Source organism: Prinia subflava, chromosome 20 (genome assembly GCF_021018805.1).
Source record: "Prinia subflava isolate CZ2003 ecotype Zambia chromosome 20, Cam_Psub_1.2, whole genome shotgun sequence".
Classification (NCBI taxonomy): Eukaryota; Metazoa; Chordata; class Aves; order Passeriformes; family Cisticolidae; genus Prinia; species Prinia subflava.
The window spans coordinates 553,613-572,014 of record NC_086266.1 but is presented as its reverse complement, the minus strand read 5'-3'; the positions used below and the strand labels follow the sequence as shown (position 1 = coordinate 572,014).

The window sequence follows — 18,402 nt, the reverse complement described above, 5'->3', positions numbered from 1 at the left end:
GTTTAACTGAAGGGTTGTTTCCACTTGCTTTAAACTCACCAGCATCTCTGTAAAATAATCTCTCTATAATGCATTCAAAACATAAATCAGCTTTTACATTTAGATGTAAATCATAAAGTGGATTTTTTCTTTTTAATACCTGCTCACTAGAACTGGTTTCTTGAGATGAGCTTCAGCCTCAATCAATTATGACAATAGTCAAGTATTCCAGCCCTAATAATTACAATAATAATGTCTCTATCACTATTCTCTCCAAGTGAATTTTGTAGAAAAATGGAGAAAATCAGTTAATGTGGTCTTTGGGTCGTAGGGCAGCATGGACAGTCCCCCTGGGTGCTGTTCTCTCGGGGCTGTGAAGGTCATGCTGAGATGTACAGAATGATCAGGCAAACGTAGCAGGTAACAGATGGCTTCTGACAGTCCAGGCAGGAAAAGCTTCAAAATCCAGCTCCTCTACACAACTTTTAGCCTCCAAAAGAGTTCCCTTAACCATGTAAAAAGACAATGCTGTGTAAAAAGGGAGAGTTTGGCAACCAGCAAAAGGAAAGTGCCACTGATCTTATTTTTGACTGTTTACAAACCCCTTCTCCCATTTGTTTCTCTTGTCATCATGATTTTAATAAGCTATAGCAAAGCTGTTTAACTGGTAAAAATGGAAACTAAACTTCGAGAAAAATACACAAAACAATTCAGTACAGAATAGTACTGAAAAGATTAATTTTAAATCCTAGTCTACTTCATATAGTTTTCAAGAGGCTACTTTAAATCAACTCAGATTTATCTCTGATTTCAATCTTCTGCAAAAATAGCAAGTTTTCTCTTTCAGCATTTTAGTATGCAAGGCTTTAAGCATAAACATGAAGAGTTCTCTAACAGCTGGTCTATTAAATGTAACAACAAGGATGACAGAAAATGTGTCTACAAGGAGAATATGGAGTGACCCCTGGTTCTCTGCAGTTTCTGCATACTGAGCAACATGTTTATTCAAAATCTACAATTCTCCTCGTAGCTTTTTTCATAGAGATGTTTTATTTAAAAGTCATAATTTGGCTGGCCAGTCTCTCATGACCTCCACCCAGAGAGCAAAAATAATTCTTTCTATTTTCAACAAACAAATTTTATAGTGGTGCTACTTTGGCATTAATTGCTTTTAGCTCATCCTCTTACTCATCTCTCACCATAGCTCTGCCCTCCCGTCCCCTGTGGCTGCCAGCTCTGGGTGTCACTGCCCAGCTCTGGGTGTCACTGCCCAGCTCTGGGTGTCACTGCCCAGCTCTGGGTGTCACTGCCCAGCTCTGGGTGTCACTGCCCAGCTCTGGGTGTCACTGCCCAGCTCTGGGTGTCACTGCCCAGCTCTGGGGGTGTCACTGCCCAGCTCTGGGTGTCACTGCCCAGCTCTGGGTGTCACTGCCCAGCTCTGGGTGTCACTGCCCAGCTCTGGGGGTGTCACTGAGCGTGGCCAAACCCCCACAAACAGAGCTGGCCCAGGCAGAGGAGCAGCTCCCTGTGCACCTTTGTTGCAGCAGTCATAAGTGTTAGTTAATTGTACTGATATTAATAAAGTATCCCCTTAAAAAAATAAGAAGGGAGGGTATTTTTTACAATCCTTTTAATCTAACTGGGCATCTAGAACCCAGCCACTGTCAGAAATCTTCTCCTCCCCCTTAGAGGAACACGGTAGCTGTTAAAAATATTGTCTGAGCCCCTAAACTCTCAGCCTGTGCCTCTGCCACCATTTCAGTAACAGCTGTGTGATTGAAGGGGTCTCTATCTGGATTTTTAGTCAGGCCCCCCTGCAGGCTCAGCAGGCTCAGGACACAGGCATGGTGTGCCATGTGCTTAAAAATGTCTTCAAACTGGAAATTAACTTTGCACCAAAAAAGAAACTAAAAGTCTTACTGGATAATAAGATGCAGCCCAGTTTTCAGATTGGAATTTATGATCCCCACCATTTAATTAACATATGTAAATATTTTTTAAAATAACATTTTATAATCTCAATAAGGCAGTGACAGTACATGAATTATGGTGCATTAATTCATGCCTAGTTGCACTGACAGTACTTGGCCTTCTGCCTTGCTCCTGACAATGGAGTCGGCATGAATTAAGGCACCATATTTCACACCTTCATATTTCCTAAGGTTTAGAAACAGATAAAAATAACCAAGAGTGGGTATTTGTGCCCATCCAGAGCAGCCTGTGATTCACTTTGCTACAACTCATAGATTTGTTTTCAGTGCCAAGAGTACTAGGAAGTATCAGATACAGAAAAATGATCTTGCTTTTGATATTAATAGTTATAACTAAGCTGAGGTGGCTGCAGCTGGCTTTATCCTGAGTGGTTTGGTGCTGGTGGGCAGAGCAGCCCAGCTCCCTGAGCTGTAGCTCGCTGCTCAGGCTCTGTGCAGGGCACTGGGGTGTTCTGAGCTGCTCTCACACCTCTGTCCTCCTCAGATCCTGAGCTTATGTCTTCAGTAAGCACAGTACGATTGTGACACTGCCACAAGAAAGGATAAACTATTGACTTTGGTGCTCTTCTCTTCTGTTTCAGTACAAGTCCTGCACATAAATATTACTTGGCTGTTGATCCAGTGTCAGAATCCCTGTACTTATCAGACACCAACACCAGGAAAGTCTACAAAGCAAGATCCCTGACGGAGACCAAGGATCTGGCCAAGAACGCCGACGTGGTGGCGGGCACGGGGGACCAGTGCCTCCCGTTCGACCAGAGCCACTGCGGGGACGGCGGCAAGGCGGCCGAGGCCTCCCTCAACAGCCCCAGAGGTGAGGAGAGGGCTCTGGGGCCGGGGGCTGCTCACCTGCCACTGCCCTTCATCACTGAGAGCTGTGGTACAAAAATGGATGTACAGCAATGTGTCTGTGACAAGGCTTTAGCTGCTGAGGCAGATCTCTGCATGAGCCCTGCTCGTGTCTGCAGCCCAGCCAGTGCTGCATTTGTGAGGGCCCAGCATGGGCAGCAGGCTCCAGCCTGAACCCCTGATCGCTCTGCCCTGTGTGACAACACTCCTCTCCCATTACCTTGCAATTGCAAGGTGGCAACATTTAATTATAGGTAACTCTTAAACAAATTATATGGTTTCACAGTCCATTTTTTAGATTTTATGCGTCAGGTGAGCGTTGCAATCATAACAGAGCTTACTCATACAAAGTAAATCAGGGCTGTTCAATCAGCCAGCAAAATCGAGTTTATTTGGAACTGTAGTTTGTCCTTTCTTGTTAACACACTTAGCAAAAGGTGAGCATCTCCCTGGTGCACATGAAATAAGCATTTACTGCAGCCCCCCGTGTGAGCACATCCAGGACTGTCACAGGCAGAACGCCGTGAGGGAGGCTGTGCATGGGCAGGAAACCACAGCCAGGCCCAGACACCCCACACAGGGAATAATCCTGGCTGAAGGTTCAGCCAGAGACACTTTGTAATTACAGAGCAACTTCAGCGTGTCTGTAATGATGGAAGGTGAGCGTGAGGTAAGTACAGAGAAATGCTAATCTTCAGGCAGCTAATTAACATAATGAATTACTTCTAAAAATAGCAGAAAACAAAGAGTTTCAGATCCTGTATCAGGAAAGTGTGATTCTGTGAAAGTGATCAATGTTTTCTTTCTGATTACAGTTGATTATATCCAATTACAGTACAATCAGTTGTTCCATCTTACTTTCTTAGTGGGGAAATTCGTTGATGAAAGTGTTGTGATACACTGCTTACTTTAAGGACACTCATAACTACTTCCTTAATAGAAGGTTCTAGTCATAAAGAAATGAGGAGGAGTAAAAACCCCAGCCAGCAATTATTAGGAAGAAATTGTCACCAGACAATGACCCTTCCACTGGCAAATTGAGGCTATGACTCCCAGGTGCTTTGGATTTGTGCATCTCTTTTAAATAACGTCAGTGAGAAGATGCCATTTGTTATGTTTTTGAGGTTAGTCTGGAGGCAGGCTGCACTGCCAGGTGCCCTTTCTGTCCATGCTGAGCTTGAGCTGGCGGTGCCTCGCTGTGAGCAGGGGCACCCAAGGGCCCCGAGCTCTGCCCTGAGCTGCAGGGCTGGGATAGCCCTGGGGACGAGCAGAAGGCTCTGCCTGGGACCCAGAGATCCTCACCAGAACCAGAGATGTCTCCCATGCTTTATTACAGTTCCAGAGACTCTTTTGGATCACTTACTTGGCTTGTTCTTGAAATACTTGTCAAGGCAGAAGATGCCATTTTTCTGTTGAAATAACATTCACAGAGTATAAAGAAAACTGTTTTCTCTGGGAAGACTCTCTTTGCCTAGTGACCAAGAATTAAATGTAAAACAGGAAAATATCATGAAGAGACACTAATCCATTCTGATTTCATCTTTCCACAACTTTCATGTTACAGGTAGCAAACACATGTAGCTTTGTTCAGTCTGTTCCCAATTCTCTGTGAAGGACTGGAGATGGGGCCTAGTGAATATTAATCTTGCACTGTTGTATGTTGAGCTGACTTTGAAAGATGCTTTTAAATGTGCATGGCTGATGTAGTTGAAATTTGAACTTCAATATATTATTTTTACTGCAACTTTCTTTAATTCTGTAGAGATCTCAGACTAATGAGTCATGTAATAGATGACCGAGTACTTAAGCAGAATCTGAAATGATACAAGGTGGGGACATAAAATAAGATCTGTGACAAGCTGAACACATTTATTACACAAGAAGATATTGAAAATGAAGAAGTAACTACACAAGATATTAATCATTGACTGAATTCCAATCACTTGAACTTTACCAAGTGACGGATTTTAATTTTGGGGTGGGGAATTCTGTTTGGTGGGTTTGGAGATTTTTTTTCCAGCCTCAAGTCATTGTCATATATGCATCATAAAATCAGCAAACAAAAATCTCATGCCATTTTTCATTCATTTAAATTTATTCCTTATTTTTCTCTTCAGTAGCCTTAGCTACTACCTGTGATTTCCAAAGTATGAGAAACTTGCAGAGCACTGTAAACCTTTTGGATAGCAGGCTTTTCCTGAATTTCATCCTTCATCTGAATTCATAAATCATTCCCTTTTCTGTGCACCATGTGTGCAGGGTGACCCCAGTGATGCTGGCCCAGGCTGGAAGCGGAGCATTTTCCTTCCCAGTCAGTGTTAAAAACACTGATCTGCCTCTGAAGAGAACAGCACTCGAGCGCAAGGTCTGCAGTCTGTTCCAGCTGACAAAGAATTACTGAGTATTTGCAGCTAGTGCTGAGACAGTGAGGAAGTAAAGATGACAAAGATCACCAGGCAAGAGACTGCAAATCACTTGAATCATATTTTGAGTGGTGTATTATGGTAACCTATAAATAACTAATTGCATAAAATTGCTTTAGTTCCTAGATGGCAGCTTTAATTAAAAGCACCGAAGACATTTAGAAGTTTAGAAATGGATGGCATGTAATTTGCCCTTTTAGCACCATAAAATGGTAATTAACCAATTTGATTCACTTCTTCCTATTAAAAGTTTTATGAGAATCACAAGTTCCTTCTAAATACAGTTGTTCTTTAGCAGAAGGTGGGATTCTCTTTTATCCATCCTCACCAGTAGTTGTAGATGTTGTTTTAAAACTTCTTCAGAAGTTTAATTAGAAGTTTTCAATATAGAATGCTCATTTGTAAGTTTTTAGCTGAGCAAAAAATATAAAGTAGAATTTCTAGAAGTGGGCAACATTTAGTTCTAGCTGCTCTTTATTGGCATGTTTGAAAAGGATTTGCTCCCAAAAAAAGCTTCTCTTTGAATTCAAGTGTGGGATATGATATGGGGTAAAAAAACAAATATCTTGATAGGGAATTTACTATATTACTTTTAATCCATATTTTTAGCACTATAAGCTTAACTCCTGAAATGCCAAAATTTCTAGACAGAATGATCATACGTATTTTGAATTTATACCTATGATAACTACACAAAAAGCAATCAGTTTGCTTCCTGAGTGTTATTTGCACTTATAATGGTGCGTGTGTGTGCACTAAGGAGAGCTGTCAAGGGAAATAACCCTTTACCCAAAATCACTCTGGAGAGCAAATAACAGGAGAGGCTGTGGTCATCCTCCTGTGCTTTTATCATGGGTACCCAGCCCCTGCACTAATTAGTATTTGTTGGAGAAAACAGTTACAAAAAAGAAAACTTTCTGCATACTCTTTCTAGCAATAATACTTAGTCACCACATTTGACAGCATTACCAGCAGTTAATTTTTAATGTTGGTTAACAGAATTCAGATGGTACTGATTAAAAGACCTCTGATATAAATATTGTTCCAAAATGTCTGCTTGTCATCAGGTGGGCGTGGAATTCAGGGCTACAGTTCCTTAAAAAAGGAAAAGCAGAATCAGACTGAGAGCCTGATACAAGCTACATCTCCTTGTCTAAAAAAAACCAAAACAAAACACGTTTCTTACTCACTGGTGGGGTGAGCAGTGCTCCACTTGCACTCGAGTGCAATTCATCACCCTCAGCATGTGCAGGTTTCCTCCCCCAGGTCCTTGCTGATTAAAGCACAGTTGCTGTGCTTTGTGTGATTTGATTCTGCATTACACTGTACGTCAGAAAAGGATTAAAAATAAGCTCTTGGAGTACAGATTATATGTAGCATCATGTAAGATGTGACAGGAGCATTAATGAATCCAGCTCTAATGAATAAATTGGGACAGTTTAGCCACAGATCTGTATTGTTTTCCCACGGATGTTTATGTAGGGTATTTGTCAACAAGACTTAAATGCATAAGTAGTTTTTTTCAAGCAGGTAAAGTCGTGTTGTTTTCCTGTACAGTCATAAGCTCTGGAAGCAGTAGGTCATTGCTGAACATGTCTACAGTCTCTGGTACTTAAAGAAACTGGCTTTTAGGAAGTACCAGGAATTTAGTGCAGAAGACATGGGCTAATGTCTGCCATTGCAGACAGGCTGCTTTTCTGCAGGGGCTGAGAGCAACATGAGCACTAGAAACATTAAAAGATCCTTGGTTTTCTTACATAGTCAGTGTTTGAAATGCATTCAGCAACACAGCTGAGTAGCTTCATTTCCTTGCAGCATAATTTTTGGTTTTATATAAGGGATGGTCTGCAGCCAACACAGCCATCTGTTCTCAGGGCAGTGGCGCAAGGCAGAGGATGCTCTTGCCCTGCTGGCAGATCCTGGCCTTGTGCTGTGTATGGGCTGGATCTGACCCAGCTGAGAAGCAAAGCTCCCCTGACCAGGCAGGGCTCTCCTCCCTGCCAGGGCAGGCTCAGGCACAGCCCCTTCCCACCCACAGGGCTCTCCCCTCAGCCTGTGAGCCCCAGGAGAGCAGAGCAGACCCCACCTGACAGCGCTGCAGGGGCAGGGCAGTGACACGGGGACAGGGACCCTCCTGCCCCGCTGCCCCACACCAAACAAACCTCGCTGCTGCCCAGCTCTGCACCCCAGCTCACCTGCAGCCCTTTGGCTTTGGGCTGCTCAGGGGCAGATGACAGCCAGGAGCTTGCCAGTCATTCTGGAGTTTCCAAAGGCACAGTTACTTTCTAATTAAAGACTGAAGATGCTCTAAGGGAGCCAGGACCAAGGAGTCACGATTTATGAGCTCGCAGGCTGGCAGGTTACTGAAGAGCCTTGTTCTATGTCTGTAAAATTACGTTAAAAGCAAAGCCTCTGCTGTTTTATTTCATCCTCACATCTTCCTCTTTTTCTTTAAGTTAAAGGGAATCTGATAGATGGGTATGAACTTTCCATACACAGTTTGTATAAGCCTCAAATAGTAATGACTGGGGAAAAAGTCATACTTTTTAAAATCAGCATGTTTTCATAGTCTAAGAAGAGAGGAAACATTTTAAGGTCATACTTTTTAGTCAAGATAATGCCAGTGCTAACTGCTTTTGCCCTTCCCTTCATGCAGGCATCACTGTGGATAAGCACGGGTTTATTTACTTTGTTGATGGGACGATGATACGGAAAATTGATGGGAACGGTGTGATCACAACAATCATCGGATCCAACGGCCTCACGTCAACCCAGCCACTGAGCTGTGACTCGGGGATGGACATCACTCAGGTGGGCACCTCGTTCTTCCGTCTGTCACCCGGTGCCCACTGCACAGACAGATCACTTTGCTGTGCCAGGATTGTGTGTGGAACGTGCTGGATGGCTCAGAGAATTCTGAGTGCCACAGGATGGAGAGGTTCCTCCACTCACATGGTTATTTTAAGGTGTAGAAATGCAAAACCACACTTGATTTTTTCCCAGGAGATGGCCTGTGAATGTATAGAGGGTCTTATGTAAAGAATACAGACTGCTTTTAAAAGTTGCTTGCTACTCTGAGATAGATCTCCTAAGAAGGTAATCAGAAGTGTAAAGTGCTTTCCTTGAGTCCAGCATTCAGACTGATTGGCTTGAACTAGTAAATAATAAACAGGATCAGGTTAATTTTTCATTTCATTTTCTCAAATGAAAATCAGTCTCAGCAGGGAGTCTGGTAAATTTAGAAATAACATTATTTATTTATTAAATTGAAACTACATCTAAAAAGTAAACGTTGGGTGGCTGTCTGTCTGTCTGTCAGTATTCTTCTCCTCACAGTAAATTAAAAGTCTGGGCCAATTTCAGACCAATTTGTAAAGAAACACCCGCCTTCACAGCAATTAAATTCCTACATGTTCCATAAAAAATATTAATCCAGTTGGAGGACAGAAACCTAAAGTGCCCTTTCAAAAGGAAATATTGCAGTATAAGCTTTCTTTTATTAAACTCCAGAGATTCTACTCAGGATGTAATAAATGCCCCATTCACAGGAAAACTTCATTTCGCGCTTGGCTCTTATTAAACTCCCCAGTCAGTCAGCCATGCGACAGGAGTCCTTAGGAAACCAGACTTCATCAGATCCAGTGTTCTTGGAAGTTATATTGGCATTGGGGGAGTTCTTGTGTGAAAGGAAAAACACTACAGCTCATCCTGAGTGATCAGCTTTGCTGTTCTGCCCCCATTGCCACAGTGAAAGCTGGGGAGGGAATTAGCAGATATTTCTACCATCTTGCAATTTCATCCTCTATCTTTCCTCCCATGAGAAATATGTGGGCTGAATTTCCACTGCTCCAAACCACAAGTCATTTCTATCAGTGTGAGTGGCTGCAGGTATTATTTGGGAGCTGTTTAAACCAATCTCGAGCACAGCCACTGCAAATACAGAGACCAAACATTTGCAAGTCAACAGAAAATGAATCCCAAGAGCTTTTTCTTGGGCTGTAACCATGGCCTTGTTCTCGTGCTGGTGTCAGTCCCACTAGGCAGGAGTGTGTGCCAGAGCCATGGCTCGGGCCTGATTGATGGTGTTAATAACTGTCAGCGCCGTGCTCCCAAATGAAAGGTCTGCTTTGAAGACTTTTTCCTGACACCTGCACTTCATCAGCCTTTGTTCAGCAGTTCTCCATGTGAGGGAACCATCTATATTGCCTTGCCTCACATAAACTGCAGTGACACTGCAAAATGTCTTGCTCCCCTATAAAAATGTGGCAGTGTTCCTGAGGTAGGCACTTTGCTTGCACAGGTCACATTAAAAGGCAGATTTCTGGAACAGGCTTTAAAGGCAGATTTCTGGAACAGGCTTTAAAGGTGATTCCATCCCATGCACGGCAGGGATGTTGTGTCCTGGACAGCCTGCTTTGAATGGTGGAGAAGAGGGGAGAGGACAATGGGTAACGCTGTTGATGACCTACTTGAACCAGGGGAGTGAGGGACAGACTGCTGGGAGCAGGAGTGAGGATGAGCAGAACTGCTGGAAAATCTATTCTGGACCTCGGAAATGCAAACGCTGACATGGCTCCTGCAGTCACAAGGGCTGCAGGCGCTCCCCAGCAGCATCTGCACAGGCACAATATGCTTCAGTGGCACTCTGGAAGCCTTTTGAGCTGAACAAAAAGCTCCCAGGACACGGTGACCTCGCCTGAAAGCAGCAATGAGGGTCTGCTCATCAGAGCAAACACAGCCTGAGCAGAACTGAACCTGCTCTGGGTACGTTTGGAGGAAGGAAAGGAAAATGTGCAAGACAAAAATCTGATCTGATAACCGGGTGAGAACGGGGGGAGTGAGCTGCCAGCACAAACCCAAATTGATTCTGGGCTGAGTACTTCTAAGCCAGGCTGAGAGCAGAATATTGCAGAGCAACTGCAAGATTACAGGGGGCTGATTAATTAGTTTGTGTTTGTTTGTAGAACACACACTATTCCTTCAGGTGTGTCTCTGCACACCTGACATTATAAACTGCATTCTTGTAAAAGCAGAAAGAAGAAAAGGCATCTTTTAACTTTAGATGCAGAATATTGTAATTGTGCCATCAGAAAGGGATGATTTTGTTTTCACTGTAGCAAAGTATTGCAGGACTGCTCCTGTTCTTCCTTTCCTTTCCTCTACCTGTGTACTTTGGTACATTCTTCTAGCTGTGAGCAATTAATGCAGCATAAATATTCCAATTGCTGAACAAAAGCACACAAAGCAGAAATAACAATTTATAGAGCCTTTTCTTTTATTTGTGGTCCTCCCTTACAGAAGACTTTCCGAGCTTTTTTTTCTTCTTAGAAAACACTTTTATTATTTTTCTGGGTCTTGCTGGATGAAGGAGCCCACAAAAGCTGAGTTTTTTTCCAAAATAAAGTCTTCTTGTTCTCTGGTTCTTTTTACTCTGCTGCTTAATTTCATGTTCTTTCTTCCCTGGCTTTGCTGGAGTACCAGAAAAGATAACTGGAGTGGAAGTCGTGGCCCCAGCAAAGTCAGCAACTGTTTTGCCACTGACTTCAGTGGAACCAGGACGTGGCCAAGCCAATTGAACGGGCAGTGAGAGGCGAGTGTGTGGCAGGGAGCAGCTGCTCCCACAGGAGAATTTGTGCTTCTGAGGAACGGACCAGAGCAGGTCTTTGCTGAGGCAGTTTCAAACCTTTCCAGAAATGAGGCGTCCCTCCAGTTTATTAAGTGTTGCTCTTTGGAAACCATAAGTCTGTACAAAATCATTCCAGCCACAATAGCATATGCAGGAACAAGCTGTCCCCACAGAAACTGAGTTGCAGTTTAGCTGGTTTTCCCACCCTGCTTTCTTTCCCTTGCAGAAGTTGTGTTTGCAAGTTTAACTCTTAAGGGAAAGCTTCAGCCACAGAAGTGAATTTATATTTTTATTTTGAGTTTGACTCAGAATTCAGGGAAGAGTCTGAGTTTGGGGTGATATATTCACAGTGGCTGGTGCTGCTGAAAGGCAGGGGGGTTGCCTTTTTCAGTTTTGGAAATTTCATTTTCTGTATCCTTTCATCCCCTCAGTTTGCAGGCCCCAGATGCTTTTATAAGACACAAAAATGTGCTAGCTCCAGCCCCTCACTGTTCTCAAACAGCTCTTAATTATTGCCTCAATTAAAGCTTTTCCAAATACTCCTTTCACCTTACCTGCATTGGCAGCACGCTGCCTTTCTGTATCCAGAATTTCTGAGCCCAGAACAGAGAGATGAAGCCAAAACTCCAGATTTATGCAACCCCACTTTTGTGCCACATTGTCTGACAAGCCCCAGGACCTGCAAGTGCCAGGTACAAAGTGAGGCAGAGCGGAGCCAGGCCTGTTATTAGCTGGATTTCCACCTGGTCCCGTTCCTCCTTTTGGCTGTGCAGGTTACCTGCAGCAGCCTGTTTGGAGGGCATCTATTCCAACTCCAGCACTGCAGGCGTGTTTGGGTTACATTCAAATTCATGGTCTAGTTTGAGATCTTTTAATTGAAGAGTCCAAGATGCCTCCTCTCAGAGGTACCAGTCTCTTCTAAATACTTTATAAATTCCTTCTGGGCATTAAACAAAGTGTTTCTTTCACAGCCTGTGTAAACCGTGGGTACCATGTTTAAAGAGACTTAAATGGCTCAGCAGTCTAAGTCCCATTGATTTCATAGTCAGTGTGCCTATGTGGTGCTGGATAATATTCCCTCTATTGTTGAATAAAGATGGTTTGAAAGCTGTCCCCATAGAAATCAACTTTTCATATCGATTTACGAGCCCCCAGATATGGTCCTTGAAGTTGTGAAGCAGTAAAAAATAACACGAAATTGTGAAGCAAGAGGAGAGCTGGGAAATGAGAGCACAGAAGTCTTGTGGAGTGGAGCAAAGACAAGCAGTAAGAACTGTTGAAGTGGTGCCTTTGCTTCCCACTCCTGCAGCAGCCCCCTCATCAGCTGGAAATAATTGACAGCAAGAGCAGGTTGGCAGGGAGACTCTGAGCCAAGCTCGGGAGAAGTGGTGTCCTCAGAGCTCTGAGCTGCCTCTGTAAATGTGCCACAGCTGCTTTACAGCCCAGGGTAGGAAACAGCAGCCATTAGGCTGTAAGACTCATTTATTTGGGGTTTTCACTGGGGACCACTGAGTGCAGAGAGCAACATTTGTGAAGTCTAGGGCAGGGACTGCTGCAGCTGAACTGTAAAATTCTGAATTTTACACTGTGAGCATCAGAGGCAGGAGACACAAAGGCTCCTCCAGCGTGGGATGAGGCTGTAATCCCACCGTGGGGAAGGGTTCCCAGTGTCAAACCTGAATTGTGTCACTGTGTGCCATTAAGAAAGGAGCAAAGCTGATGAGGGGAGCTGACAGTGTCAGTGTCAACAAAAGGAAGAGCCCAGAGTGAGAGCAAACTGACAGAAAATGATGAAAAAATATCCATGACTGTCAAGGGAAAAAAACAGAGAGAAATGTGTGTAGTGAGACACCCTGTGAGGAGTTCAGGGAAGCAGAACCAGCCTCCTTCAGCCTTGTAAAGCAGCAGCTCCCTCCTAATGGCCTGCCTGTGGAGTCCTCCCTGGAGCCACTTCTCTCCAGGAGGAAGGAGAAGTGGTTTAGGCAGGAAGAGAGAAGAATGCTGTTCAGCAGGGTGCTGTGGTGAGTAAAAGGGTTTGGCCTGGAAACAACACCTGCAGGGAGGATAAACAGGGCCCCTGGGAATGGCATGGGGCTGTGCAAGGGGACACCTGGGCCGGGTGCTGGGGAAAGGGTCCTCACCCAGAGGGGTCGGCCCGGGAACAGGGCAGGGTTTGTAGCACCCAGCCTGGCAGAGCTGAGAGCACTGGGAGAACGTCCTCAGGAGAGGGTTGGAGAATGTCCTCAGGAGGACTGAGAACATCCTCAGGAGTATTGGAGAATGTCCTCAGGAGAGGATTGAGAATGTCCTCAGGAGTATTGGACAATGTCCTCAGGAGAGGATTGAGAATGTCCTCAGGAGTATTGGACAATGTCCTCAGGAGAGGATTGAGAATGTCCTCAGGAGTATTGGAGAATGTCCTCAGGAGAGGGTTGAGAATGTCCTCAGGAGTATTTGGAGAATGTGTGAATTCTGGGGCTGTGCTGGGCAAGGGCAGGAGCTGGACTCCATACATACAAGAATATCCTTCCCTCTCAGGATATTCTGTGACTCTTAAGATAAATAAAAGATTAAGAAAAGGAAGTTAGCAGCAAAAGAGAGATACAGAAGAGGCCACGAGCAGGTCTGCAAGTGCATATCCTAGAGGTGAAGAAAGGCAGAGGTAGCATAAACAGAAGTTTTTGAAGCTGAGCAGCACTGATAGAAGTAATCCATCAGTCAGGACTATCAGAAAAATTTTGGCATGAATTTCATGCTGCTACATGAAATTGAATCAAAATAAACAAGCAATGCATGGCAAGAAATCAAAGCAATGGTGAAGCCTTTCTAGGGACTTAAGCAGCTTCTTTTAATCCATGATAAATGAAACTTATCCCAGTGAAATTTACCCCCACAACCAAACAGTTAAGCTCTTGAAACCAGCATTTGCAGATGAGGATAATTTTTTCCCTCTTGTCTTACTTTGATATGAAGGGTACAAACTGTTTGATATGATTTGTCTAAAACAGTACCAAAAGTGGCTCAGCCATCAAACCTCCTCAAGAGGGAGGAGTGGGAACTGTGAGAGGAGCAGCCCTGCAGAGAGCCAGGTCAGCGAGGGAGGCCGGGGAGAGGCTGCAGGGGCTGGAGCAGCCCCTGAGATCTCCTGAGCCTGTCTGAGATCTCCTGGTGAAATCCATTTCAACCAAAGCCACTCAGTGCACCTTGTGTTTTCCAGGACACTTGGCATGAAAAAGGGTATTAAAAGCCAGACCAGTGGGTGTTAATCTTGCACTTCTCAAAGCAGAGATGGATTGTTAGGTGTAGCTGGAGTCTTTATGTTGACAGTTTGATGCTGAATTCCAAAAAAAGCTGACATGTTAATACTTACATGCAAAAAGTCTCATTGCTCAGGGGTTCACTTTTTTTGTCAGTGATTTCCATTGCATATACTCAGTCTCCTGTGAACCAACCCAGAACTGTCACCTGAAAATTTCAGTCTGTGAAGAGTAAACAAACCCTGGCTGGTTGTTTGTAATGGGATAATCAGCAATGCCATTTCTGGTCACTGCTCCAAAAAAAAAAAAAAAAAAGCCCCATTGAATATAAGGAAAAGTGCTTGGAATTGGCCCAATTTTGAGTTAACAAAAACAGGTACATTTATGGAAAAGGAGTTTTTCACATGGACTTGTGAAGTGCTGCTTCAATTTGAAAGGTATATTAACTGATTTAATATTCTACCTCTAACTGTGGTTTTGTCTGGAGAAACTCTGCAGTAGGCACAGTGGTATCAGGTGGAAGTGGAGGTGCTTCTCTGGAATGTGTTTATTGCCTTTGAACGAAGCACAACTGATGGTTTGGTCACAGGAGCTGCCAGAGGGCAGCTTGCTTTAACGAGAAGTAAACAACAGTGACTTTTCAAGGTAACAGTGAACCTGAGGGTGCAGTTACACTTCAGCTTAAGCTGATTTAGGTGATTAGTTTTTCTCCAGCAAACTGTCCTGACCCTGCACTCTGCAGGAACACAAACTGGCCCTGCTGCTGGGGGCTGCACTGGGAGCAGGGGTGGGCTGGGACAGCAGCAGCCCCATCTCACACCAGTTTAAGATGTCCTGAAGGCTAATCCTGACAAGAACAGTGCAGATTTTTTCTAAATCTGTGAAATTATTGTTCAGATTAGGAATGCTCAGTGATTTGTGTTATTGTGTATGTTTGATTTTAATTGGGCTATTTCACCCTTTTTCCCCCTCCAATTTCACTTGCAGCAGCTGGTTTTTGTGCTGCAAGCTGCAGACAGGTGTATGCTGCCTTTAATATTTCAGATGAAATGTAACCCCGGCTAGAGATATCCATGACTGCTTTAAATGGCAGAAGGGAAGCTGTAGGAATAACCTTCAGTTGGCTTTGCAGAGCAGAGAGCTGGGCAGCAGTTCTGATGTAGGAACAAAAATTGTTTGGATGTTTCCAAGTAAAATTTTATTTATTTTTACCTCACTGCAGCTAGTTCTATCAGATATGAGCAGTATGAAAGCAAATATGCTTCCAGTTAACAGCTGTTAAGCTTTAGGCACATTGCTTCAAGTGAAATGTGCAGCTGCATAAGAGTTTCTTCTATCTCAGTAAACCAAATCAGCCTCAAATAAACCAGAGGAAAGGTTGTTTAGGCCCAAACCAGGCCCTGCTTATCTGCAGGACACCAGACATACCTTCACAGTGGGAGGAATCCACATTATTTGCTGGGCAGGGGCAGTGTAGCTGGTCCACAAAAGAAAACCAGCTATCAAAACATGGCAATGCTAGGCAAGGTCATTATGGTAAAAGAGATGGTTTTGTCCCAGGTTTTTAATTGTGAATAATCTAGTTACAGTTAATCAAAGATTATTTTTACAGCAACGCCATCTGTGGAGGCCCTTAAAGTTGAAGGTGTCTATTTTCCATTAAAATAATCCACCTACTTTGGTAGAAAAAGCAATTATTCTGCATCAAAAGGTGCATTGCAAACACGTTTCTTTCCCAGCTTCCTGGAGGAAGCCAGGTCGAGATCTTTGTGTAAAGTGAGGAGCTTTATTCGGTGTTGCAGTGAGCTCTGAGCTGAAGCCAGAGCTGGCAGTGGTGTGCCAGCCAGGCCCAGGGCAGGTGGAGCCCAGGCTGGCACACGGGCACAGAAACCAGCACTGCCATGGGAGGAGCTGTTTCCAACTGCCTCAGCACGTTCAGCATCGTTTGAAGGACCTGACCCCTGTCAGAGGAAACCTTGAGCCCGAGGGAGTCAGTCCTGCTGGAGCTCTGCTGCCTGCTCAGAGGGGCTGGGCTGGAGGAGGGCAGGATGGCTCGGGAACCTTGGGCACTGCGTGGTGAGCACGGGGAGGAGAACCTTGGTTTGAAACTTCCAGCTTGGTTTGAAACTTCCTTTGGTCGGCGTTCTCACCCGCACAGAGGCAAAAAGCTCCCCTTAAGTATGACAAATGTACTTAATCCATGACTGAAATAATGAATTCACAAAGCAAAATCATTATAAATAATTAGGCTTGGCTACATTACCATACAAAGTATGATATATTGGTGTATTATTTTGTTACAGAGTATTAAGCTTATATTTCTTGTGGCATATAAGTCTTGTTAACATTTCTTGCTTAGTAAATAAATAGTGGAAATGTGTCCTACTCTCCTAGTATGTCATTTTCCTTTTGTGCTAACAGGCAATTAAAGTGTTAGACATTGACAACCTCTCACTGTTTTCCACTCTGCCAGCATTGACTGCAACCTTGAAACAATAACATTCAGACCTAGAAAATTTTCTGGCCGACGTTGCATGACATGAAGTGTGTGGTTTTATTTGCATGACTGCATAGGTATAATAAAGTTCCTGCTTTAATGGACTTGGCAAATACCTCTCAGAGGGTGCTAAATTACTTTTCAAACCAAATTTTGTTCCACACTGGAGCGGGACCTCAGAAAAGAGTATGAAATTGTTGAAATTCGTTCCAAACCTAATTAAAGGTACTGGAGAAGCGGTGCTGAGAGAATCTGCCAGTGTCTCGATGATGTGGTCAGAGGTGGTTGTATAAAACCGCCATACTGCCCTAATCATTCTTTTTCCCTTTTTCCCCCCGAATGTTTTCCCAGGTGCGGTTGGAGTGGCCGACAGACCTGACCGTGAACCCTCTGGACAACTCCCTGTACGTGCTGGACAACAACATCGTGCTGCAGATCTCGGAGCGCGGGCGCGTGCGGATCGTGGCGGGGCGCCCCATCCACTGCCAGGTGCCGGGCATGGATCACTTCCTGAGCAGGGTGGCCGTGCACTCCACGCTGGAGTCGGCGCGCGCCATCGCCGTGTCCCACAGCGGCGTGCTCTACATCGCCGAGACCGACGAGAGGAAGATCAACCGCATCCAGCAGGTCACCACCAACGGAGAGATCTCCGTCGTGGCCGGCGCGCCCTCCGACTGCGACTGCAAGATCGACCCCAACTGCGACTGCTTCGCGGGTAGGCAGGGGCTGCGTCCTGCTGTCACCTCCCGGGGGTCTCTGAGAAAGCTGCACGGCAGCAGAGTCATGCCAGGCCTGGACATCCTCAGCACCACAGCCCTCTCCCCTCAGGCACCAAAGCAAAGTGTGGCTCTTTTATTTGATAAAACAGAACGGGACAAAGGGCAGCATTCCCACACAGAGGTGTGCAGTGTGCTGCCATCTTGACATCTCTAAGAACCACCACATTCAGCTCCATGATAATGTCATCATCATTCTTAAGCCTCTCATTTCAAGTAAAAGGTTAATTACTGACAAGAAAACATTAAGTATGTCAAGAACAGAGAGGGAAAAATGCAAATGGTCTTCCAGAGAAGGTGGGTTGCTGACCCAGCATTGGAATGATAATCAAAAGTCTCCTACATTGCCAAGTGCTGCCAGCTTTAGTGGTGGCTGCAGGAGACCAGTGAGGAACAGAATCCTGGACAGGATTCCTGTTGAGGAAAACTACTCTCAGCGCTGAAAAATGAAAAAATCTGTGGCAAATCTAGTGATTGTACCAGCCTGGTTTGGTGAAAGGCCCAGTCAGCCTGGCAGAAAGATCCAATGATTTTTCTGTTTCCAAGGAAGCTTGGGGTGTGTTCAAACACTCCAGCAATTTCATGTCTCAGTCAGGAGAAGGAGAGCAATACAGTAATGTGGTTTTCCCTTAAAAAAGTGAGGTTTAATATGCTGTCTTGCTAGTTACAGCAAATCCTGGTCATGTAAACTCATTTTGATAGACACATAGAGATAATGCAAAAATCCTTTTGAAACCTTAAATGACATAAACCAAGTAAATTGTCAAGAGATATTGAAAGGGATTGTTTCTCAAGGCGCTTTTTTGCTACTGTTCTGATTTTGTTTTCCTGTAGTGTTGAGTTTTTAATAAGTATAAACTAATCTTGCTTTCAGTGTCATTTTAGCTGCATTACTGGGTTTTATTTTCTTTTTGTTTACAACACAATTCTGCTTTAACGACATGCCAGCAGACAGTAAGTAGGGAATGAAACTTCAGGTATCATGGTGCTTTTTTTCACAATTC

The 18,402-nt window shown here is 44.3% G+C and overlaps 1 protein-coding gene across 1 annotated transcript in view; it reads left to right on the top strand.

Moving 5' to 3' along the window:
* TENM1 (teneurin transmembrane protein 1) overlaps positions 1–18,402 on the top strand; it is a 209,518-nt gene that overhangs the window by 165,815 nt on the left and 25,301 nt on the right. Inside the window, exons 21-23 of the mRNA XM_063416608.1 lie at positions 2,552–2,784; positions 7,899–8,053; positions 16,974–17,337. Coding sequence (XP_063272678.1) covers positions 2,552–2,784; positions 7,899–8,053; positions 16,974–17,337 — 752 coding nt within the window. The remainder of the gene's footprint in view (positions 1–2,551; positions 2,785–7,898; positions 8,054–16,973; positions 17,338–18,402) is intronic.